The sequence below is a fragment of the Mauremys reevesii genome, linkage group 1, assembly GCF_016161935.1.
Source record: "Mauremys reevesii isolate NIE-2019 linkage group 1, ASM1616193v1, whole genome shotgun sequence".
In the NCBI taxonomy this organism is placed as follows: domain Eukaryota; kingdom Metazoa; phylum Chordata; order Testudines; family Geoemydidae; genus Mauremys; species Mauremys reevesii.
Window position 1 is genome coordinate 99,966,577 of NC_052623.1, and position 25,114 is coordinate 99,991,690.

At 43.1% G+C, this 25,114-nt stretch overlaps 2 protein-coding genes across 7 annotated transcripts in view; one reads left to right on the plus strand and one right to left on the minus strand.

The window, feature by feature from the left end:
• The window catches only part of CLDN10 (claudin 10), a 36,097-nt gene extending 24,743 nt beyond the window's left edge, over positions 1-11,354 (plus strand). Inside the window, exons 5-6 of the mRNA XM_039537719.1 lie at positions 9,950-10,057; positions 11,050-11,354. Coding sequence (XP_039393653.1) covers positions 9,950-10,057; positions 11,050-11,176 — 235 coding nt within the window. The 3' untranslated portion in view covers positions 11,177-11,354. The remainder of the gene's footprint in view (positions 1-9,949; positions 10,058-11,049) is intronic.
• A 2,953-nt stretch (positions 11,355-14,307) lies between these two features.
• Positions 14,308-25,114, minus strand: part of DZIP1 (DAZ interacting zinc finger protein 1) — a 76,146-nt gene continuing 65,339 nt past the window's right edge. For 5 of the 6 annotated variants that reach the window (XM_039494287.1, XM_039494306.1, XM_039494289.1 and 2 more), the window contains 7 exons: positions 24,036-24,234; positions 23,538-23,667; positions 23,248-23,301; positions 22,072-22,268; positions 20,918-21,048; positions 15,963-16,140; positions 14,308-15,188 (listed from right to left, as the gene is read on the minus strand). In XM_039494287.1, the coding sequence (XP_039350221.1) occupies positions 15,106-15,188; positions 15,963-16,140; positions 20,918-21,048; positions 22,072-22,268; positions 23,248-23,301; positions 23,538-23,667; positions 24,036-24,234 (972 nt within the window). In that variant the 3' untranslated portion in view covers positions 14,308-15,105. The remainder of the gene's footprint in view (positions 15,189-15,962; positions 16,141-20,917; positions 21,049-22,071; positions 22,269-23,247; positions 23,302-23,537; positions 23,668-24,035; positions 24,235-25,114) is intronic. The other variant, XM_039494298.1, reaches the window with a different exon arrangement.

Below are 25,114 nucleotides of genomic sequence, written 5' to 3' on the forward strand. Positions count from 1 at the left end.
GGACCACATTGCCACTCTGCATATTTCCTGGGTCGGAACCTGCGCCAGGAACACTGCTGACAATGCCTACGCCCTGGTGGAGTACACTGTGCGCGGAGGGGCAGGCACTTCTGCCAGGTTGTAGCACTCTCCAGGATATGATCCACGAAGAAATCCTTTTGGAAGAGACTGGAAGCCCCTTCATCCTGTCTGCTACGGCCACAAACAGTTGAATTAACTTCAGGAATGACTTCGTTCTTTCAATGTAAAAGGCTAATGCCCTGTGAATGTCCAATGAGTGAAGTCTCTGTTTCCTGCCACTTGAGTGAAGCTTAGAATAAAAAATTGGGAGGAAGACGTCCTGGTTGATGTGAAATTGGGAGACAACCTTAGGGAGGAAATCTGGATGTGCCCTGAGCTGAACCTTGTCCTTATAGAACTCGGTGTAAGGAGGCTCCAGTGTTAAAGCCCTGAGCTCAGACACCCTTCTGGCTGAAGTTATTGCTACTAGAAATGCCACCTTGTATGAGAGGGAGAGCTGGGATCATGTCACCAGTGGTTCGAAAAGTGGTCCCGTTAGCCTGGAAAGGACCAGGTTGAGATTCCATGCCAGGACTGGCTGTCAGATGTGCAATATAGCCTGTAGAGACTTTTCAGGAAGCGCCTGACCATAGGGTTGGCAAAGACCGACTGGGCCTCTGCATCTGGATGGAAGGCAGAAATGGCAGCCAAGAGAATCCTTACTGATGACATGGAGAACCCCTGTTGCTTACGGTGGAGAAGGTAGTCCAATATAAGGGGTATGGACATAAGTGTCAGAGATGGACGGCGTTGCGCCAACCACATTGAAAATCTCTTCCATTTGACCAAGTAGGTGGCACTGATGGAGGGTTTCCTACTGCCCAGGAGGACTTGCCTGACTGGATCTGAACAAGCGAGCTCCCTCAGGTTCAGCCATGGAGCATCCATGCCGTGAGATGCAGTGACTTGAGGTTTGGGTGCTGGAGACGGCCGTGATCCTGTGTTATCAAGTCTGGGAAGAACAACAAGGTGATTGGGGCTTCCACAGACATGTCGTTGACAGGGCCAGGCTGAAGCTATCAATATCACTGAGGCCTCGTCCCTCCGAACTTTGAGGAGCATCTTGTGAACAAGAGGGATGGGAGGAAATGCATACAAGAGGTGGCCCTCCCAGGAAGGAGAAACACATCTGTGACGGAGCCCAGGCTGTGATTCAGGAAGGAACAAAACTACTGGTACTTCCTGTTGTGCCATGTGGCAAACAAGTCTATCTGAGGAAACCCGCACTGTTGGAAGTTGAAGTTCGTGATGTCCGGGCACAGGGACCACTCATGGCCGTGGAAAACCTGCTGAGATAGTCCGCCAACTTGTTCTGTACTCCGGGGAGTTATAATGCTTCCAGGTGTATCGAATGAGCTACACAGAAGTCCCACAGCTAGAGGACTTCCTGGCAAAGGGGAGAATAGTATGCACCCCCCTGTTCATTTATATAAAACATTGTTGTGGTGTTGTTTGTCATAACTGATACACATTTCCCTGCCAGCTGAACTTGGAAGGTCTGGCATGCCAGGCTTACCGCTCTCAGCTCTTTGATGTTGATGTGGTGAGCGTGCTCCGACCGAGACCAGAGACCTTGTGTCCTGAGGTCTCCCAGATGTGCTGACATGTCCGTCACCAACGAGAGAGATGGCTGAGGTCTGGTGAAGGGAACTCCCGCACACACACACCACCACAGGAGGGAGTCGAGGGTCAGACGAGGCAGGGTGATGACCTTGTCCAGACTGTCCTGAACCGGACGATACACTGAGGCCAGCCACAACTGGAGCAGCCGGAGTCTGAGCCTGGCATGCTGTACCACATAGGTACAAGTGGCCATGTGTCCCAGAAGCTTCAGGCAATTCCTTGCAGTTGTGGTAGAGAACTGCCTGAGAGTTCAAATAATGTTGCCCAGAGCCTGGAACCACGATTCCAGGAGGTATGCCCTGGCCTGCATCGAGTCTAGTACTGACTTTAGAAACTCTACCCGCTGAACTGGGGATAGAGTTGATTTCTGCATGTTCAGGAGGAGGCCCAGCTCATTGAAGGTTGCTGCTAAGAACCCGACTTGCACCTCCACTTGCTGTCTGGAGCAGCCCTTGATCAGCCAGTCATTGTGGTATGGAAACACCCGTACCTGTCGCCTGCTCAGGAAAGTGGCCACGACCGCCATGCATTTGGTAAACACTTGAGGTGCCACTAAGAGGCTGAATGGGAGGACTGTATAACTGGTAATGAATGTGGTTTACCACAAACAGGGAGGTACCTCCTGTGGGATGGAGTGATTGCAAAAATAAGTGTCTTTTAGGTCGAGGGTGGCATACCAGTCCCCTGGATCCAAGGAAGGGATGATGGAGGCCAAGGGGACTACGTGAAACTTCAGTTTCTTCATGAACTTGTTGAGATCTTGCAGGTCTAGGATAGGCTTGAGCCTGCCCTTGGCTTTAAGTATTAGGAAATATCGGGAATAGAAGTCCTTGCCTCTTAGCTCCTGAGGAACCTCTTCCACTGCCCCCAGTGATAGGAGCGAGTGCACCTCCTGTATGTGGAGTTGCTCGTGAGAAGAGTCCCTGAAGAGAGACGGGGAAGGGGAGTGGGAGGGACAAGAATTGGAGGGAGTATTCCGAGCACCCAATGGTCTGATGTAATATGGGCCCATGCAGGGTAGAAAGGGGATAGTCAGCACAAGAAGGTAAGGTGGGGAGGATCCAGTGTTCATACTGGTGCGCCATCTTCTAGTGCGCCTTCAAAAGACCTGCTTTTGGCCTGAAGATGGCTTCGACTGGCCAGAGCCCTGGCCTGGATAAGGGTTAGGTCTCTTTCTGGAGTTTCTGTTCCTCTGCCAGGAGCCAAAACCACAGCGGAGGTTGCAGCCTAGTGGTCCTGGAGATGACTCTCTCCCAGACACTTCAAACACAAAGTGTGTGGGTCGCTCTTGAGCATAGACTTGCCACAGTCCTCACAGGCTTTAAAACCCGGGGACCAATCCATGTCCTGGTGCCGGGAGAGAACAGGGGAGTGGGGGTACCCTGAACCAAACCTATAGACAATAAATTAATACTAACTGCTAACTATATGCAGAACAGGAAAAAGTTCACTGCTAAAAATGGGGAAGTTTGCCGAAGCAAGAGAACGAATGTTCCAGCTAACCATCATTGGCGGTAAGACAGAACTAAGGGGGTGGTGGGTCAGCAGGGCTTTTTATTGAGTGCCATGACAGTGCGACCCCAGGGAGTACCCAGGCCAACCCAACAGATACTGCTAGGGGAAACGTTTTCTGTCTGCCATGCATACAGCGCGCACACACCTGATTGGAACTGACATGAGCAAGCACGCAAAGAAAAACTCTGTTGCTTAGGAATTCACCAACTCCTGCTACATATTCCTTCCCTGAAATAGTACAGTTCTGTTGGTGACAACACAGTTGGTGCTGTGGGGAGGACTGTGATACCATTAACTAAAAATAATGACACCAGGTGAGGAATAAGTAACATTATTTGAACTGGAAGAGCCTCACTCTATTCTTCTGCACTTCAGCAGAATAACAGCGTAGCAGGGTTCATAACAACCCCATACAGAGATGCAGGGACTGTGTTGACCCATCTTGATAGTAGGAAACAGAAACCTGCATAAAGCTGCTGGGTAACTTCTGCTGACTTATTGTGGCAGATACAGCTTGTTACTTCCAGCAGCATAGAGAGGTGGGAACAAATCTCTGGTCAGAGAGAATTAGCGGCAGAGACACGAAGGTCCTGCAGGAAACCCTACGAACAGCCTTGCTTAGGGAGAAACCTCATGCTGAGTGTTATGTTCTGATCATGTGATTATTTGCATTACCAATGAAGTCAAACTCTAAAAGAGGGTAAAAGTCTGAACTTATAGGGCATGTGTAGACTGTTTGGAGCAGAATGGGACAGCAACCTGTGCACAGGCAAGGTTGATTGAACTTTTTCTAAGCCATCTCCAATAGATGGATCTCCCTTTATATCTATAATAATGATGTTTCCACAGCTGATTTTTCTAATGTTTATACCAAATAATCCTTGCTGCAGTTTAAGTTCTATATCTTTAGCTATTCTTATTGACTAAGGAGAATAGCTTATCTGAATCCTCAGTACAACTTCACTTTTCATATTTATAGAGTTTTCTCCCCTTAGCCTTCTTTTCTCTGTACTGATTATGCACCGTATTCTTAACCTTTCCTCACAGGTCTTATTTTTCAAACCTTGTATCATGTTTGATGCTCTCCTCTGAGCTCTCTCCAATTGATCTGTTTTTTTTAAATGTGGTGCTCAGCTTCAGTGCAATATTCCAAGAGTAATAGTCAGTAATGAGTAAGCAGAATAATTAACCTGATTGTTTTCACGTTGCTATTACAGCCCAGCACAGCTTTTGCCTTTTCTCCAAAAGCATTGCTTTGTTGATTCTGTCAGTTTATACAATTCAGATCTTTCTTTGAAGTCCTACTGTTCCAAGAATCATTCCCCTTTATATAGTTCTGAATTTAATTATTTCTTTCTGTACCAACCATATTTGCATTTGCTTTTAATTGAACCTTAGTTTACTGATTTGAATCTATTTCTCAATTTCTTTTTTAATTACAATTATTTTATTAAAAAGGTGAGTAGTTGGACCAATCAGTGGAGCTGGGCAATCCTCCAATCAGAGCTCCTGGTAGCTTCTTAGCCCAGATGCTTTCAGTAGCCACTGGGGAGAGGCCAGGATTGGACAGCTGTCAAAACTTAGGACATCACCCATAAAACGTTTAGTGTCTATCAGCTCTTTTAACGATGATGAGACAGAGCAAAGATATTAAATCCCCAAAGTGGGGTGTCAGATTTATTAAAGCACACATTTCCAATTCTAGACCTGATATGTTGTTGGATTGTGGGGGTCTGTAGTCAGCATCTTAATTGTACAACTGAAGCAATATGTGTGTGAATTTTAAAGTACTGATTTAGTTTTGAACCCCATTTTAGATTTTCATTAAGGTTTTATCATTGTTTAGAAATAATTTAAACACAAAATATCAAGAAATGTATTTAACTATCTTGAAACAAAATAAACTTGATGTCTTGAATAAGTTAGTTTTCTCTTTTTACTGGATGGTTAATGATATTGATATTACAGAAAGTGTGATTGGCATTCCTTTTTAATATGAGTGCTATAAGATGAGGAGTATAATTGCATTGGTGCATATTACATTGGTTTCGAGTGTCTTTTCCATACAGAATGTTTTATCAAGTAAATGAGTACTTACTATAGGTGTCAATTCTGGGTTGCACTGTTGCTGTTGAAATTTGGATATAACGTGACATTTCTACAATCAGCTTTATACTTAATGGGAGGAAGGAGAGAAGCAATAATACAAGGATGATGAAAGGGAGATGTCAAAGGTCTAACCATTTCTTCATCCTCAGTCTTACCTGCTGATAGCCTGCTCTTGCTTCCCAGCTCTTCAAGGGATGGTTGGCTCCTCCTCCACCATTTTTGCAGGGGGAAAGACAAGGAAGGACCACAATGCCCTAGGTGGTATTTCAGGATCTGGATAATTTGTCTTTCCCAGTTCTCAATCTTCAGCATTGAAACTCAGAAATGTTCCTCTGGGTCCTGCTATGGCCCCTTTAACTTTAAAGCATGCAGAGGCTCAGATGGCCTTGCATGCAGAGAGCTATTTACACATTTCCATTCCAACACAAGGGAGTCTTAAGAAAAACATCTTTACAAACAAGGGAAGGGATTACCAAATGCAGCAATAAAACCCACAAATATGAAACCAGCAAAGCACTAGACAATAACTTAATGAGGAACAATTACATATGGTACAAAAAACAAACAAAAAGGTGGGTGAATTTAGATATGCCACCTGGCCACTTTCCATTTTGAACTACTACTGCTGTAGTTTTCTTTCGTAGCAACTTGCACGTTTCAATAAATCTGGTAAGAATATTAGGGCTGATATTCTTCTGTGTTACGTATCTGTGCTGTACTTTACATAATCTGAGTTTTGATTAGCATTCTTAGGTGCTGGTGTAACACCAACACACTCTGGTCATCAGCAGGTGGGATTGAACCTGGGTCCTCTGGAGCTAAATGCATAAGCCTCTACTGCATGAGCAGAAAGCCACATGGCCCTTAGCTAAAGCTATAGCAGACTCTAAGTGGTCTCAGTGCCATTAGAGAGGACAGAACACCACACCCAGGAGGTATGTGGGTTACACTGTCATAATAATATTTATAAAAACGTTCAGGAGCTTCACAGAACAGTTTAAGGGTGTTTTCAGCAATATCAAAGAGTTCTGTGGCACCTTATAGACTAACAAACGTATTGGAGCATGAGCTTTCATGGGTGAATACCCACTTCGTCGGATGCATGTATTCACCCACAAAAGCTCATGCTCCAATACGTTTGTTAGTCTATAAGGTGCCACAGAACTCTTCGCTGCTTTTACAGATCCAGACTAACACGGCTACCCCTCTGATACTTCAGCAGTATGTTTCACTTCATATTAAAGTAGGCATTGTTGACATGGAAATAGTGTTCAGAATTAAAGCAAGAGTGTGCTGTCTCTAAATCTTTCCTCTGCTTCACATCTAACAGGGGTTTCTATTGAACTGCTCTATTCATCAATGCATATTGACAATAAGCTTCTCACACAGACTTCTTGAACATGCAATCCGGATACCACAGCACTATTGTGGAGGGGGAGGAGAGGAGGGGAAGTAGGTTGTGGATGGGGAGGGTCCCTATTCCCTGTGCTGAGCCCTGAGGTTGGGATGTAGGTTTTAGGGCTCCCCCTGGATGATTTAGAAGCTATAATGTTCACCCTGAGCCTGGTGGGGAAGCAGAAGTATCAGCTGGGAAGGGATGAGGAGACATCTGAGCCTGCAGCCTTTCTGAGCCAGATCATCTTAATGAAGAGGCCAGCCTTGGACTGAGAAATAGGGAAGGGGAGGACGAGCAGCAGATTAGAGTTGCTACCCCCAGTTCTGAGACTTCAGAGGTGTAAATATAGTTATTCAGAACTACTAGAAGAGGGGAAAGAATCTCCTCCCACATTCTCCTGTCTTCTTTTAGCTGTTAGTTTAAAACCCTTGGGCAACACTGTGACTGAGCTGCCTGCATAGAACTGCACCCATCTAAGGAGAAAGGGAGTGGGAGCAAGAGGGAAGATTTAAGCAGTGTGCAAGCCCCAAGTTGTGCTGTCTCTTCCTGTTGGGCAGCTCTACAGGGCGGCGAAAACGTAGGCTGAACCAACCAGTAGGCCCAGATAATACATGAGAAAGATGGAGGCCACTCTACTTGCAGCAGCAGTGGCCAGAGGCTTCCCTAACAGGCTGGAGTGCTGAACTGCAGGAATAAGGCTCTGTGTGAGGGGAAGGGGATCTGAGGAGCTTCTAGGCAGGAAGATAGCACACTCAGGTGTTGGGGAGGGGTAAATTCCCTGCCTTGCACAGCCCAATGGGGTGGGTCCCAGAGAGGGAGATAAGGACTGGTGGGCCTAGAGTGGAACATTCCCCAGACAGACTCCTTGTGGGTAGAACAGTAGCAGCATTAACGGGCAAGAGAGACAAACCCCCACACGAAAGGACCCTGCTGTCTCACCCAGGCTGGGAACGTGGATGGGGATGGGAGGTAGGAGATGCGCTGGAGAACATGGAAGGGGCACAAGAAAGGGTCTGGGCAGACAGCGCCATAGCACCTTCATAGGCCGCACAGTGGCATTATTGCAAACCTCAGGAGATCTAAAATCATTATTTGGAACACCTCCCGCAAATGAATTTAAAAAAAAATACCACATTGTGGTATTTTGATCTGGCTTTAGGTTTTTGAGCCCACTCCCCCACTCCCCAGTATGTGTGTGACACACAGGGATGCCCACTATGATCAGTGAGTGGGGGGTAAAATGGGCTTCAGCCTAGTGATTACAGCTTAATGCGATGGCAGCCCCATCCAGTGGCTATAGATCAATGCAGTAGCAGCCCTGCCCAGTGAATACAGTTCAATATGGTTTTAAATTGGTAAAGCCCCAGAGGGGTAGAGAAGGCGGTTTTGTCCCTAGACTCAGCCATCAGGAGGATAGGCCAGTAACCCTGGGGAGATCAAGGATCAAAAGATACTTGGCACCACCCCGCCCCCCACCGTCTGTTCAGCAGCTCGTCTACCTGGGGCATCAGATAGGCATCACATTTTGAAATGGCATCCACCTTCTGAAAGTCGATACAAAAATGGGGCAACCTGTTGGGTTTTGGCACCAACATGATGGAACTCCACCATTCGCTCTTGGATTCTTCAGCTATCCTGATTTCCAACATCACCTGCAGTTCCTGGCAGAACATTTCCCACATCTTCTGTGGTATTGAGTGTGGGTTCTCCTGAACCTTCCTCCCCAGCTCAGAGGCTATGTGGTGCTGGGCTACATGAGCCCCAACCAGTTGACACTCAGGGCAGGAGATGCAATAACCTTTGACCTCCAAATGCACCCCCCCCCGCCAGTAAAACCTGAGCACCGCTTAGTCCAGGGTCTTCTCATGCCCAAGATGCCACCCCAGAGGGTATCGTATCGGCCACTTGCAGCACCTGCCACCAGAACTTCTCGGGGGCCAGTAGTTGAGCTTGGGTCTTGCCTGTTTGTGCATGTTGGGTCATCGAATGCAACCGTTCCTCCTGCAATTCAAAATGGGACCCTAACCACCTCCCCTCGTGGGGATTAACTCCCTCCCCATTTATTTTGGTGAGCTGTTCACAGGCCTGGCTCGGCGTTGGGTTCTCCTTCTGGGCACTGATAACGTCCACCTCCGTAGTCAGTTCCTCCCAGTTTTGGGGTTTGTGAGCCTCTGCCTCCCTTTTGGTGGCTCTTGGGTGGAGGGACCTTCTCTGGGGTCATCATCATCTCTTCCTTGGTCCAGGTTCCCTGCCTCTGGAGGGTCTGGGTCCTTCCCCTGGTGACCTTCTTCTCTGAATTTTACAATCTCCCTGAATTCCTCCAGATCCTGCTCCAGGATAGCTTGGTACATGAGGGTCTGTGAGACCCCTAACCCCTACTATCTGGATGCACCCCCTTATCTCAAGTTCTATGCCTCTCATGGGATACAGGCACACATCACCCTGGACGTGGGATAAATCATATCCACAACATCTCCCTTGCCTACCAGCTGTCTCCGATCATGGTCCAGCTGCATCTCGAGTCAATTAGCGTTGTCATGGACACTCTGTTGACCCACACCGGGATGGTCTATTTGGCAGCTCCTTTCTTCCTGGCCTCACTGAAAGCCACATCCCGCTATAGGAGGCAGGGAAGCAGCCTTCCTCACAGCAGGAGACAAATCTACATTAGTAGGGGAGGGATAGAAACTACACTAGATATATGGGCCAACGCTAGAGAAGCACAGAGCATCTGAAATCAGAGAGAAGCCTGGGCTTAGGGCTTACATGGGCGACTATGGTGTGGAGCAGAACTCTTGTTACTCAGACCCATGTAGTTTAAAGCAGTGTTTCTCAACCTTTTTGATACCAGAGACTGGCTTGCTGCTTTCCTAAACTGTGTCAGAAAGGTCTCAGGGACTGGCACCAGTCCATGGACTGGTCATTGAGCAATGCTGGTCTAGAGAGACCTACCTGGGCGAGGCACTCTCAGGCTGGCTGTGCAGGCTGAAAAGTGTTGCAGAGAGACACACCTGAGCCTTAGGATCACCACTCATTCACTGAGTAAAAGGAAAATACATGAGAAGAGAAACAGTATTTGTGGTTAGTTTGTTGTTCATTTTGCAATATATCGGTGACATGTGCTGAAAGTTATTTAGCAAAATATGTTAATTTGTTTAGCTTGTTTGTATGTCTCATACACACTGTAAAATTCAGTCTATATCCTGAGCAAACAATGTATTAACATATTTATTGACTTTCCTGCAGGTATGAATTAGGAGCAGCTTTATTCATTGGATGGGCTGGAGCATCACTTTGCATAATTGGTGGCAGTATATTCTGCTTCTCAATAGCTGGAAACAGTAAATCCCCAAGGTACAGAACCCAAGTGATTGCACTTATTTTATTGAAATAAATCAATATATTAGCAAATTTGTGATTATTAAACATATAGAAAGGTAAGCTATACAGCTGGAGTTTGATGATGCTTCCAAAACAATTCTACAACCAGCTTTTGAAAAGGATTGTGTGAAAAAAAGAAAATAATAGAACTTAAAGTTAATGTTTTTCTTTTTAAGAATTCATAACCAACATTCAGGAAAACCATTGTTTCAGATTGCATGTACTTACAAAGTTGCTACCATGTGTCAGAAACTGATAGAAAAGCAATCAGTTGCATAGTATAGCCAACATACCGTATGTGTATTCTATTGCCCCTTCATAACGGAAGTAACCCTAAGTTGCTTGACTGTTAGACAATGTACACCAGGGGTTGGCAACCTTCAGCACGCGGCCCATCAGGGTAATCCACGAGCGGGCTGCAAGACATTTTCCTGATGTTGGCTGTCTCCAGGCACAGCCCCCCGCAGCTCCCATTAGCCACAGTTTGCCGTTCCTGGACAATGGGAGCTGCGGGAAGCAGTGCGGGTCACCATGCCTGTGGACAGTCAGTGTCAGGAAAATGGCTCTCAGCCCGCAATCAGATTACCCTGGTGAGCCGCGTGCCAAAGGCTGCTGACCCCTGATGTACACACTAATAGGGAGGTAGACAGAAGAAGAAGATGATGTTGGAGGGGAAACTATGAAAGGTAGTAGATTAGATGGAAACAGATGAGATTTAAGTTAGGGAGCAGGAGTCTCTGCTGCCCTAAACAGAATGTTTTAATGCATAGCCACTGAGGTGTTGGTCTTGTTTGATCCTGCTCTACTGGTGAGAGGTGGCAAAGTGAAAATGATAATAAGTCTGTTTTTTGCTGGGAGAAAGCATGCATTTTTTCCTAGTTTGAATTTTTTTTTTTTACACACAAACATATAATTGTTACCTGTTCATAGAATGAGCTGTAAATAGATAGTTTTTTGTCTTTCAGAATGGGGTACACATATAATGGAGCCACATCTGTGATGTCTTCTAGGACAAAGGTCCACAATAGTGCAGCAGATTTTAAATCACCAAAAGGCCCTCCAAAGCACTTTGACAAGAATGCTTATGTTTAATTGTACTGTTCTAAGATACAAAGCCAGTTTTCAAATCAGTTTGTACAGTTCATTCACAGAGTGATTTCCACATGAGTACCAGCATAATCACCACCAGGACAATGAATTTTTAAAATATTAACTTGCAGCATTTTACATATTGATGTAAATTTTCTTATACAATATTTTAAGATTTATGTTGGTGTTATATATAAATTATATATCTGTAAATCACTTGCTGTTTTTGCTTTCTACAAAAAATAAATAGGATATTTACAGATAACAGTTTGTCACCTACTTTATTTGTATGATATCAAATGCACAGTATCTAATGCAGTACATCACAGCAGCAGTATAGGAGCAGGTTCCAAAATAGGTTTAGTATTTGGAGCCAGAAGTCAAGTTTTGTGCAACTCCCTATGTGAAAATTTTCACCAGTGAGAAACAGTCACCTAGAGCCTGATTTTCAGAAGTGCTAAACACCCTGCAAGTCCAGCTGAAGTCAACAGGGACTGAGGTAATCAGGAGCTCTGAAAATCAGGTCCTTTTTTCTCCCTTAGGTGTGGGGGAGACAAGAGCCAATCAGTCACATCCCACAGAAGCAAGAGAGGGAGACAGTTAGGTAGAGCAAGAGTTTAGGGGCTGGGGGAACCAGGGCTGACTAGGGAGCCTAGAGAAGAGAGCTGTGACCAGTATACTGGAGGGAGTCAGGGCAGACTGTGGGAGAGGGGTGTTTTGAGTTTAAGGCAACTTGAAAGGAAATTTTGGAGGGCAGAGTGACAGCACCTGAGATCTTGGGGATTTGGGTGGAGGGCTGGGGCAAGCTCCTCCATTCTGCTTTTCCCCACTTCAGCTTGTATCCTCTGAGCCTGCCGCCATCCCTCCTCCAGTCTACCACTACCCAACCTGCCCCTCCCTCTACTTGTCTCTGGTCCCCTTTTGTTCCTTACTGCAGCTGCTAGCAAGCCATTTGCTCTGCCAGTTGCTTACTCCTCCTCCAGACTGGCTAGGTTCCCACAACCACCTGGCACCAGAATGGCCCCCAGCAGCCACTAGAAGTGATTACAGGAAAAATCTTAGCCAATGCCTGTGGACTACTTCGCAGGAGATTCCAGGATGGCAGTGGGAATGCGTGAGAGGGCCGCCGACTGCATTAATGTCACATGTAATTATGTGATGCGTGGCAGCCCGGCTGGATGATCTTGAATTAGTTAGGCAAACATTTTTAAGATCTCAGGTAACGGGGAGAGAGTGGGCAGCATTGTCTCTCTTTCCACTTGGAACTGTGACAATTTTCAAACAGTTATTTGTATGATGATTTCAATGAGTCAGATTTATCTAATAAGAGATTATGAATGACCACAGCACAGCTTTGGGACATATACCCTATAATTAAGGCTCCATGTTTGTCATTAAGGTCACGGATTCCATGACTTCTGCAGCTGGACGGTGTGCCTGGCCCGAGGGCCGTCTGAGCAGCTCAGGCAGCTCGTGGCCAGGTGCACCAGCCACTGCTGGGGCAGTCTTGGGCCTTCCTGCCACCCAGCAGCAGGAGTTTGGGTGTGTGTGGTGGGGGTTCAGGGGTGGGGTGCAGGGCGGTGCTTACCTGAGGGGGATCCCCAGAAAGGCAACAGGGACTCCCCTCCCTCAGCTCCTAGCTCCACGTGCTGCCTCCATCCGCAGTAACCGCCCCTGCAGTTCCCATTGGCTGTGGTTCCCAGCCAATGGGAGCTGCAGAACCAGGGCTTGGGGCAGAGCAGAGGCAGCATGTGAAACTAGGAGTTGGGGTCACCGCTTCCCAGGAGGCTGGTAGGGAGCCTCCCTCAGCCCCCCCAATGACCCCTAGACCATGACTCCTCCCCCGAGCAGCCATTGCATCGCCCCTCCCCCCACAGCACCTTCTGTGCCCCCCAGGCTGCACCTCCCCTCAAGTTTTAGTCAGGGATATATAGTAAAAGTCATGGACAGGTCACGGGCCATGAATTTTTGTTTACTGCCCGTGACTTTTACTAAAAATACCCGTGACTAAAACGTAGTCTTACCTATAATGAATTATAGTTTCTTCTTCAAAAATCAAACCCATTCCTTTCTTGAGGTTTGGACAGGCAGAATGGCCATAGTCCAAATTCTAAATTTGATCTAAATCAATTGGACCCATCTGTATTTTCCTTTTTTCTAAGGTTTTTTTCATATCAAAATAGGTAGGCATTAGTTTCAGCTGTGCGGTTCACATTAAATCCACAATGATCTTGTTTCATGTTAAGCTTACCTTTAAGATGTTCTTCTTGACATCAGGGCCACTCCTGCAGTCTTTTATTCAGGTTAGGGCTTATTCTTGTTAACAACTCTACTGAAGCAAATGGAACTGACATGACTACAGACTCATAAGGCAGTGTCTGCAGTGTTAGGTGCACATTTAGAAGTGCCTTTAAATGATTACTCCAGCAGTGGAGCCAAAGTCTGTCCTGATTTTCTTCCTGTGCAACCCCAAGGAAGATGGAGCCCCAACCTACTGCCACCGAAGTCAATAACTTAATTGACTTAAATAGGAGCAGGACCAGGTGTAGGATAAATCACTCACTACTTAGTGCAGTGGTCCCCAAACTTTTCATATCGTGCCCCCTTGCCCCTGTCAGTGCCACCTCCTGGGAGCTGGTCTGCGACCAGTCAGAAGGGGGAAATGGGGGAAAGGGGACCGAGGCTGGGAATGGGTCTGGAGCCAGGAGCGGAGTCGCAGCTGAGGGAGGGGCTGGGGGCAGGGAGGGGCTGGGTGATGCTCCCTGCCTGCCCTCCGTGGGAACTGGCCCGGGCCCTGCTCCTCCCCCTTGAACGTTCCCCCGCGTCTCTTTAGGTGGGGCTTCCCAGTTTGGGGACCACTGACTTATTCAGATGTATTGATTCTCAAAGATGAAGTCACCACCAACAACAAAAATTGAAGACCCTCAGAGTTTCGGTGAACCAATTTTGGGGGGAAGAGGATAAATATATAAAATATATCCTCAACAATCCTAGTTTTTAAAAACTCAACATAATAGAAAAGGAGTAGCTTGTATTACATTGTAATTACATAAAAAATAGGACACATCTAAAAATACAGGACTAATCATTCAAGCTTTTTTAAATTTAGTGTTTTATTACTATTTAAATTCAAAAGCAGCTAAGTCTATTTTTATGAAGGCAGCTATCTTGGGAAATTAATGCAACTGCAAGAGCAAAAGTTTATTGAATATAAAAACCAAAAAAATACAAATACGTGTTCAATATCACAGCTGTACCTTTCTCGTTCCCATTCAAGTTGTCTAGCTATATTTTTATAATTTGAAGTTTTATATGAATACACATTAAAACATATTCTAATAAGTAAAGCAGAAACACTTTCCCAGTATTAAGTTTCAAGGCATACACCAACAAATCTGTAAACTATACCATTTTTCAGCCTCTGACACTTACTTTAAATCATGCTGGGAAATGTTAACACTTTAATACAAAGAAAAAGCTTATTTAAAATGTTCACTTTGTATATAAAATTCAGGATAAAATATAAAAAAAATATTCATTTTTTAAAAAGCTTTAAAAATACTGATAATTAACATTCTGCAGGAAACGGTTTATTAGTTAATGCTTCTGGGCTTTTTTAGAAACTGGTTTCAGTCTTACAAAGAAACAATAGGGAGAAATCTTGGCCCCAGTGAAGTTCGTGGGAGTTTTGCCGTTCACTTCAATTCGGCCAGGATTTCACCCCAAGTTTCTAAATACTGAGGGGCTAATTACATGTATGTAAATCCCTTTGTAAACTGTTTAAGGTTAAAAAACACAAGCATTTTGTAAACAATCTTCCTTGTTATTAATGTACAATTGAAAAAAATGAATAGGAGTCAGAATCTTTTAGACAGGGTCTTTAACTCTGTATTATGATCTAACAGAAATGTCTGCCATTTTGAATTGAACAGTTATATATCTGAAGAGTCACTCCAATCAGTTACAGTGACTAAGCTGCTTTTTAATGTGCTCGTTGTATCAGCATCATGAAATCCTGTTAACAAAATACATAAAAAAAATGAATTAGATGATAAAACTAGATTACAATCAATCATAATTCAGCATTATTTTCCTTCCAACTGACAGGGTGAAATAAGGCCCCACTGAAATCAATTACAAAACTTCTATTGACTTCAACAGGGCCAAGATTTCACCCACAGGAGGAAAATTAAAAATAGCTATATATGAAGACTGCTTCCCTCATTACAATAGGGACCATGATACTAGCTGCCAGTGCTAATATTGCAGGCCTTTCTGAAAATGATCTACGTATCTTTTCTACACATAAAAATGACAATTTTCAAGTCCAGTATCTTGGAACTGTCTACAAACAATTGTTTATATCCCCCACAGGAAAGATAAGAATCTCTCCTTTCCAGGGGTATAAAGCTCCCTTTTCAGCCTGAGTCACAAGATATACATCTTAAACAGCCAGAGGTCAAAGATTTAATATTATTCTCAAACAAGGTAATTTAGGGGGGAAATTCCACGTTTGGGAGGGGAAGGAGACATTTTTTTTCAGACAGGTTATTTAAAAAAAAAATGGCAGCAGCCTGAAGGTGCTCAGAGTCTTGGAATCTTAGAATAAATTTTGCGTCTTTTTTATATACTGACGACAAAATAACTTTTTTAAAAGTTATTTAGTTTCCATTGTAATTAGATATTGTGATTAAAACATTTTTATACTACACTTAAGTTTTTCTTTAACGATGGCAGATGCTTAAATCCAATTTTCCCCTCAAATACTGTAAATGTTTGAATATGTTACCTTCCTCCTTAGGCATATTTGCCTTAGGAACACCCCAGGCATGTACCATTGATGCAGTATTTGATTCATTATTCTTTTGAACTGCAGTTCCCTTCTGCCCTCTCTCGTCTTTTGCTAATAAACAATTTTCTTCTTCTACAGATGATATATCCCAGTCATCATCATCAACTTCTGTGAACTAATAGGAAAAGAAAAAACATGAGGGTTTTTTTCTATTAAGGAAGGATTGTTTTTTTTAATTTTCTGGAGTTCTTCTAAAGGTAGAATTGTTCATAAATCTACTTATGAAGATTTAAGAGCAGATTAGGAAGGGGGAACTGGAAATGTGTGGAAGTAAAACCCTTCTAAAAGGTCCCATGGGGCACATGCATCAAGGGCTGTATAGTCCTGTGTCATAGCACTTTACTTTTATGTTTCATTTCTTTTTAAACCCACACCCACACCCACACACACACTTTTAACGTATGAATATGCTGAATGCAGAAAGTTATGTTAATTCACTGTTAGAGTTGCAGAATTAAAAATAATAAAAAGTGAAAAGAACTGCAAAAATTAAAGGGCCAAATGCTAAACCAGTGGAAATCAGCACAGTTCCATCGTACCAAGCTAGACTGATATACACCAGCTGAGGATCTAATGCAAAGATCACACTACAATGTTAGCTTGACAATAATGCACATCAAGTGTGTTTTATGGTATACCTGGCCTAACATAATGGGTCCGTGAATCTTGACTGGGATTTCTAGGCACTACCACAATATAAATACTTCATTATTAATAAATAGCATGTTAATTTAAATATTAGATTATATTGCTTATAAGAAAAACAAATGAACACATTATATGCTATACATGCAACTTGGCAGAGTTTAGATTGATGCAGAAACTTATTTGCTTTTCTTGACTTGTTTTTCAATTATGCAACCTTAACAATGTGTAAATGGGGAGATCTTTCATTCTTTCCACTATCACTGTGAATAGCTGAGTGGATCTGCAGAATAGTTTGGTTCTTTGTATGTAAAAAGACAGGGCATGCCAAACATCCAATGAATGGAGATGCTGTTCTTCTCTATTTGTACATGGCTTAGGATAGAACACTGGCAGAAAAATAGCTTCATTGCAGTGGAATTGTGAGACCACTTTTGGAATGAATGATGGGTGTGGTCTCAACTGGTGACATCGTAATCCCCAATGTTTTGGATCCAGCTTACCCCCCTGTTCAAGGCATCCAGGAAATAGTAAGGCAGTTGGAGAGCAGGGGGGTAAGCTGGATCCAAAACATAGGAGATTGTGATTTCAACCTTGAGCGTCTCATCAAAACCAGTGGTTGGATGACTCGAGGTGTCTGGGGGCCGACTGCGTTGGGCGTGTTGAGGAATATTGGTAAGGGAGCCTGTGCCTAAATCCCATGTTCCTCCTCACGAGTTCCAGAAGAGCCACTGCATGGTAGGCGGATCCCATGGATATGATGTCCAGGTGCCCAGTGGTACTGAAGAACTCGGTACCAAGGTGGGGTAAGAAAGGCCTGGGGAGCAGCTGGGTTGGCTGCATCTATGGGGGGAATACAGTCCCTCTTCTAAGTCCAATGATTATGAGCTGTGCTGCAGAGACCAGGGCAGTTCTGTGCCACTCGGTGCCAGAGAGGGTTGCCGAGGAGATCATGCAGCTGTCAGTGAGGGTGTTCCCTAGGAAAGCTGTCACGGTACCAGGTGCAGAGCTGGTGGTGATTCCTTTACAACTGTGGGCATCAGAGGTGTTGGGTCCTGACTCTCTGGTGAGGGTTAGAAGGTCCCTTGTCGCAGTGAAGGCTTCGGGAGTCAGTGGCACATAAACTGGCTGGTGCGCTGACCCATAGTAAGCGTCACAGAGCGCTGCAGTGCTTTGGGTGTGGGTACCTGACAGCGAGGCTCCGAGGATGAAGAGTGGCTCCCCATGGGTCTCGCTCTCTCCCTAGTCCTTCGGCACCAGAAATCTGCTCTTCTCCTGGTGCTTGTGGTGTTTCTTCTTGGGCACCAAGGAAGATGATCGGTGTCAGGAGACCCAGACTGATGGAGGAATACTCTGCACTGAGGCCGAGGTACTCGGTGACGAGTCCGAGTGCAGCTCCAAGGCTGGTTTTAGGGCCGTCTCCATGAGGACGACCTTCAATTGAGCAGCTTGGTCGTTCTGAATGTAGGGCTTAAACTCCTTGCAAATTTGGGAGCGGTCTTTCTTATGAGCTTCCCCTTAACACTTGAGTCAGCTCGACTGCAGGTCACTCAAAGGCACTGACTTACTGCACATAGTGCAAGGCTTGAACTCCATGACCAAGGCATGACTCAGATTGGGACGGTGGACAACCCTGCAATCTAAGAGCAGAGGAGTCCAAACTATCTAGAAACTACTAAAACTACACTAACTACTAAAAACAACAACAACTATTTACACTAAAAACTGAGAGGAAAACCACTAAGAGGAGGATTACCTAGGCAATTAGGGTTCCAAAAACTGTCACCGGCAGCAAGAAGGAACTGAAGGGGAGTGGGGTCAGCAGGGCCCTTTATACCAACACTATGAATGCACGATGTCAGGGGGCGCTACAGTTGACCCAACGGATACCACAAAGGGAAAACATTCTGGCAACTGTCCTCGGGGTGCACACACACCTACACTGGAATGGACACGTGCAAGCACTCAAAGAAGAACTTACCTTCACATTACTGACTTTCAATAAGTGAAAAGGATTTGGACTACCCTGGCCGTTAAACTCAGATGAGCTACAGAGACCCTTTCAAGAACCAGATTTTCAGGATGAGTTTTTGGGGGGCCCTATGAAGAAGCTGTAGGCAGGATCGAAGTTTGGATGACTGGGAAACTTCTGATTTATTTTTATGAAAAGGTGTTACTCAGTTTTGCCTTTCCCTTTGTATTGTTAGCAACTGGGTGTGAAGGGGTTAAGTTCTTTCAGGAAACAGAAGCAATTAATGACTTAGGGGGGAAGCCTGGGTATCCTCAAGTAGGTCATAAAGGAGTCAGAGGTGCAATTACCTTGGGAACTGTGACAAGAAGGCCTGAATTGACGTGGTCTTTGGCTTAGCAAGGTCAGTGAATGGGAAGGAAGTCCAAAGACTCTGGATGGAAAATGCTTTCCATCTTTGTTTTCCAATGCTGCCATCTCTGAATCTGTTGCAAAACTCCTGCTACTGAGTATTGCTCTTCATCTTGGCATATCTGATAAAATAATATTTTTTAATGATCACTCTCCTAGTTGCTTCCCCACTAAGTGTGATACCCACAAAGCTTGGATATGGGATTCTGCCCATAGCCTGAATTCTGATGACCCTTCAGCTCCCTGGAGCTTGTTGATATAAGCAACATGTGCCATGCTGTCTGCTCGCATCAAGACAGAAAGAGTGCATATATGATCCCTTAAGGTGAAGGACCTTTAAGAGCTCCTGGGCAATGACATGGTACTGCTTGCCCTTCTTGGTCAAGGTCTCTTAAGCTGATTCTGATTGTACTGCTGTTACACAATAACAGCAACTAAAGCCAGAAGGAAAACATGTGGAACGAGAGTTCATTAACAGTAACCACTAGAGGAAATGGAATTCCCATTCATTTCAGGGAGGAGTGATACAGTGTCCAAAGAAAATGTTGGATCTTAAACTTTCTCCTTTCAGACTCCACTGAGCTAGAAAGGAAGTGTTACTAAGCTCCATGGCATCAGTTTAATGATAAATAACATGATCCCCTGCATATGTATCTCTGAGAAGGGACATGCCCACCCACTGGCCAGGAGGAGGCTAATGAGCTCCTCTGGGCCTGTGCTGCACTAATGAAGTCCAGCTGCACAGCTTGTTCCTCCTGGAGAAGGAGGAGTGGCTTAAAAGGGGACGCTTGCCATCGGAAAGGGCAGTGACCACAAAGGAGGCTGCTCCACACACAGACTGATAGGAACAGACAGGCCAGTCAAGCAGGAGACAGCCACAGAACACGCCACTTCCAGAGCTCTCAGCTGAGAGCAAAGCAACACGCCCCAGGAAGAGGGGTAGGAGGTAAACCCTGCGAAGGGGCAATAGACTTTCAGAAACTGAGTCTGTAAAGCCCTATCCAAGGGCTGTCTGAGAGGCGGACCCCTTTTCCAGCCAGACTCTCCTCTCTTGAAGGGGAAGGGAGGAAGAAGAACCAGCCCTCTGCCAGGGAGCAACTGCCCCAGAGAACTCCCTACAAGTGCAGCCACTGGGGGAGTAGAGCGGGTAAATCTCCCTTGCCAAAGCTTAGAAAACACTGTGATTTGAGCTGCCAGAACTATTGTCTTGGTGTCTTCTCCAAGTTGATCACTAATCCCAAGCTTGAAATAAGTGACATTCCAATATCTACTGCTGATTTTTTCCTTCGAGTAACTTGGGATCTCACAGAATAGTTGTTCGGATAAAGACCATTGTGTCTCAGAGCTTTCATTCCACTACAAAGCATGACTGGGAAGACTTGGAATTGATGAAAGCCTGTAGGGCAAAGAGCAGCACTGATAATGATCTGGAGCTTGGACAAACTGCAGACACAGCACACTGATATCAGTGAGAGATCTGCTGGAGTTTGAGCATGGCATGTAGTCCTAAGTATCTATACCAACATAGAGATAATAATTAGAAAAGGAATTCAGTACTCTTCAGGGACTGAGTTTGACACCTCTTACCCGACAAAGTTCTAGAACCCAAAATACTTTAGCCTATGACCTAATCAAACAGGTCTTTCTGAGCCCTCATTTCTAAAAACAAATGTGACTATGTGGAAAAACAAGTAAAGAAAGAGACCCAACTTAGGTAAAACTCTGCAAGTGCACTGGGGATGACATTTTTACTGCATCAGATTAATCCTACTTTTCCTAACATGGAAAACAAACAGTAGCAAAAATAACAACAATAACTGAAGCATGTGTTGGTTTAGATAAATGTAATTAACAAATAATGTAATACCTTCAGTTCTTGTGCATCTTCTTTTTTAATAAATGCCTGTGTGACATTAATTCCTCCAGCTGGCTTATTCTTATTTCCATGGCTAGAAAGAGTATTTTCAACTTGTTCAGTCAGTTTTTGGATAATTCCCCCTAACAATCATTAAAAAAATTACAGGGATACTGTCAGTTTAAAAGTAGGGTATTTTAAAAATATCTCCCCTTCTATGTAATTTACCAAGTCTTAGATTAATGAATGAAAGATATTAAAAACATGAATTTACTTTTCACCATTTATTATTTTTGGTTTTTTTAATTTCTACAGTACTGCAGATTTAACCCTCTCCTCCCCAAAAAACAACAACAACAACAAAAACAGCAGTTCTATTCAGAAAGGTGACTAAATACGGTAGTGAGGTTCCATGTTTATTGTTTCTCAATCATTAGGACATATAATATGCTCACTTTACAAATAAAGATGTTTTCACCTGCTGACATGCAAATTCAGTCCAGGACATCTAAGTCAAGTTGGGTTCGTTCCTTCACGGAAGCAACAACAAAAATTCTGCAAGCCAAATTATGCTCAGTGATACTGCTGTAATCTTATTGTTTTTTATGGGATAGCATAGGTGTAAATGATTGGTCCTGTAATTAAATGATTGCTTCTTTAATTGGAATTTAGTAAACAATTGTGTTGATGACACAAAAGAAGTAACACACACCAGCCCCCTGACCGATAGCCCTTCAGAGTTAATATGGCTAACAGGAGTAAAGCAGAAAAAATTAATTTTTGTCACTTCAACTTCCAGCCATTGGATTGTGTTGTGCCTTTTTCTGCTAGACCACAGAGCCCATTATTATATTTGTTCCGCATGTAGATACCTATCAACAGTAATCAAGTCACGCCTTAACCTTCTCATCTGTGTTCATAGAGTGCACAGCACAACTGGGGTCTGATCTCAACTGGGGCCTCTGAATACTACAGTAATATTAATAAGAGTAAAAGAACAATATAAAAACAATATGAACTTGCATAGAGAGGAATATACACAATAGTGTATATTCTAGCTTTAGAGTGTTTTGTAACTCATTGATTTTATCACCTATTAGGTATTTTTAAATCATTTATACGTTACCTTAAATTATTACTTATAGACACAAAAATAATGAAAAAACCTTTTGAAGGCTTGGAAGGTGTTTCAATCTCCTCCATTTCACTTTCTTCAGTCCAATCCATATCACTTTTGCCTGTAACCATCCCACAATTATTCATGCTGTTGCTGGATGCTTTTAGCTGCAATAATTCTGGTGATATATATGAGTGCATAATATCATCATCATCCACTTCCTCTTCTGAGCTGAACGGTGGAGTGCTAAAACAAAAAAGCGTATCAGATGAGGATTTAATGGGTTTCAGTATTACACACATGTGCACAACTTTGAGCTTCTTGTGTTTTTTCCAATACATTTATGCATTTTTCTGTTTGAAAAAAATCACCTACAGTAACCTGGATTTCATATACAACTAGTTAAAAAATGTGAAGTTATTAAATAACAAACTGACAACCCAAAATCATTCCAAAATGAATGTACTTATAACCTCAAATGTAAACATCCTCACAAAAACAAAAGCCAGAGCATATAGTCAATCTTGCAAGATCAACAAATGTTTGCTTTCATGGATCAACAGGGAAAACAAAGTTCAGTGTCAAAGATGTTCCACTAAGAAAATTCTGCTCCTGGTTCCTCCCAGTTAAAAAACCTAGAGACAGTTAGCAGCAGCTTCCTAGTTTATCTTAATTGGTCAGCAGGCACCCACAGAAAAAGTGAATTTTGAGATAATGAGTACCCAATCTATTTAGGACTTTACAACTCAAGCTTAATATCTTGAATGGCATCCAGAGACAAATTGGTAGCTTGAGCAATTTACAGAGTACAGGTGCAATATGCATGACATGAAAAGCACCTAGAATACTGTGTTCAACTATGTACATGCTAGAAAAATATTGACAAAATGGAACAAAAATATTAGCAACAAAGTCTTAAAAAATCAAGGTCTAAACAGGCAAAAACATAATATGGGACAGACAAAAAAAGTGACATCACCGCATGGTACTCTATGCTCTGCCTGCTCAATTATTAAGAATACACATGCTCAAATCAGAGCATGACTTCTGTTAGGGATTATAACAATGGACTCAATAGGTATTAAATTTTAAGAAAAAAACATATGATTAATACAGAGCTTCTGATTTTAGCTTAATGTTTTTTTGTATTAGCAAATTCAATGTCCAGTCAAGGGCAGTTCACTAGAAAACAATTTCTTCAAGACCAGAAATGAGCAAAACTTACCCAATACTAGATGTTTTTCTGGAAACCCCCTCTCGAAAAACATGCTTCCTGGGTCTATAACAAACAAAACAAATTATTTCTAGACTCCGACTGCCAACTACATATACAGTGAAAAATCTATTCCTTCATATACAAAAATAGTAATTTTGTGGCTAATCCCCATTAAAAACTAGCCAGAAATGTTTACATCAACTCTCTTGTTCATGAAAGAAGAATAAACCTATAACACTATTAGCAGAACACGAATGAGTTATTTATGGCATAAGTGCTAGGAAAGTGCTGTCTCTTACCTTGGTGTAGATGTATTTTCAGCAGAAGTCATTCTTTGTCCAACTGGGCATACAGCTGTAGAAGTCCGCTTTGCTGGTTTTGGCTTCACCGTTGATGAGGAAGTTGCCATATGAACCATCTTTTGTTTATCTAGAAAAGAAGTTATGTTGTCAATCTGAATATTAAAAAGAAATGTAGATGATGTTGCTCATCAGAAATCTTAAGTGAACTTGTGGCTATAAAAAAACAACAACTTTGAATGCTGCTCAAAGAAGCCAGTGATTTTCTCCATTATTAGAGAGAGACATTGCTTCTATAATCAAATGAAAGTAGAGCGCTTTTTAAGTGGTGTAGTGTAGCTGGCAGCTAAAACATAGCTATTTAGGTAAAAGATTACAAACACAACCATAAATAAATGTACACACAAAACTTTTACTTTAGGGACGAATGTACACAAACAGAATTATTTAAAAAAACCTGGTACCAGTAAAATAAAATAATTCTGAAATTTGTCCAACCTTCTGAAGCAAGACGAGAGCTGGAAACAAGCCTATTACAAGCCGATGAAGATCTCTCCTCAATCCTGAAGCTGACCTGGCGTTCAAGATGCTCTCGAATTAGTTGAATGTCAGGCACTTGTTTCTCTTTCTCTTCTCTGGCAGATTCAACAGAAACTAAGACTTTGTTTAAGTAGTCACTCGGGATACCACGAACACCCTGAAGAAATAATACAAGTTACTGTTTGATGGACAGCATAACTAACATAAAACGATTACCTTTTACATAACAAACAGAAAACAATACTTATATTTATATTTATATATATATTTAGAAAAGTATTGTTTTCTGTTTGTTATGTAAAAGGTAAACAGAAGCTGACAAATAGGCATTGAGGATGGCATCATTGGTGGAGCAAGAGTGTAGAAGGTGATATGGTAAAAGCTGAAGGAAAAAAGGAGAGAGAAAATTATAAAGCGCCTTGAAGGCGTGAAGACAAAAGGTTTAAACTAAATGCAGTCAAAAAGGTTACGCCAATGGTTTATAAAATGTAAATGTTTTATGTTAGTTATGCTGTCCATCAAACAGTAACTTGTATTATTTCTCTCTCTCTATATATATATATAGTAAAATACTTTTTGTAATGGCTTCACAGCTGTTTTATAAACAATGCATTACTAGGGCATATTCTGTTGTCATTCAGAACAGAATGCTAATGCATATGTGAATTCTGGGATATCTCATATCTCCTAAGTGGAAGAGACAGAAACCTTTCAGAAAACAACATTTGACAATTGCTGAGATTGGTCTCATATATTGTACAGAGATGGAAGTCAAAAACAGTTCTTGATTCTCCAGTCTAAAACCTAATGAACCTTATAGAAAGGACTGTCCCTACATGTGTATATTCCTACAACTACTTATTTACTGAATACCAACAGTGTACTTGGTACTGTATGAACATATAACATGATACAGTCCATGATCCAAGGATTATCCACAATGCAATTCATGCACAGACAGTGGAATTTACAAGCATAAAATGCACTCGGTGATTGCTCAAACTGTAAGAGAATCAGATCCTGTTTAGAAAATACTG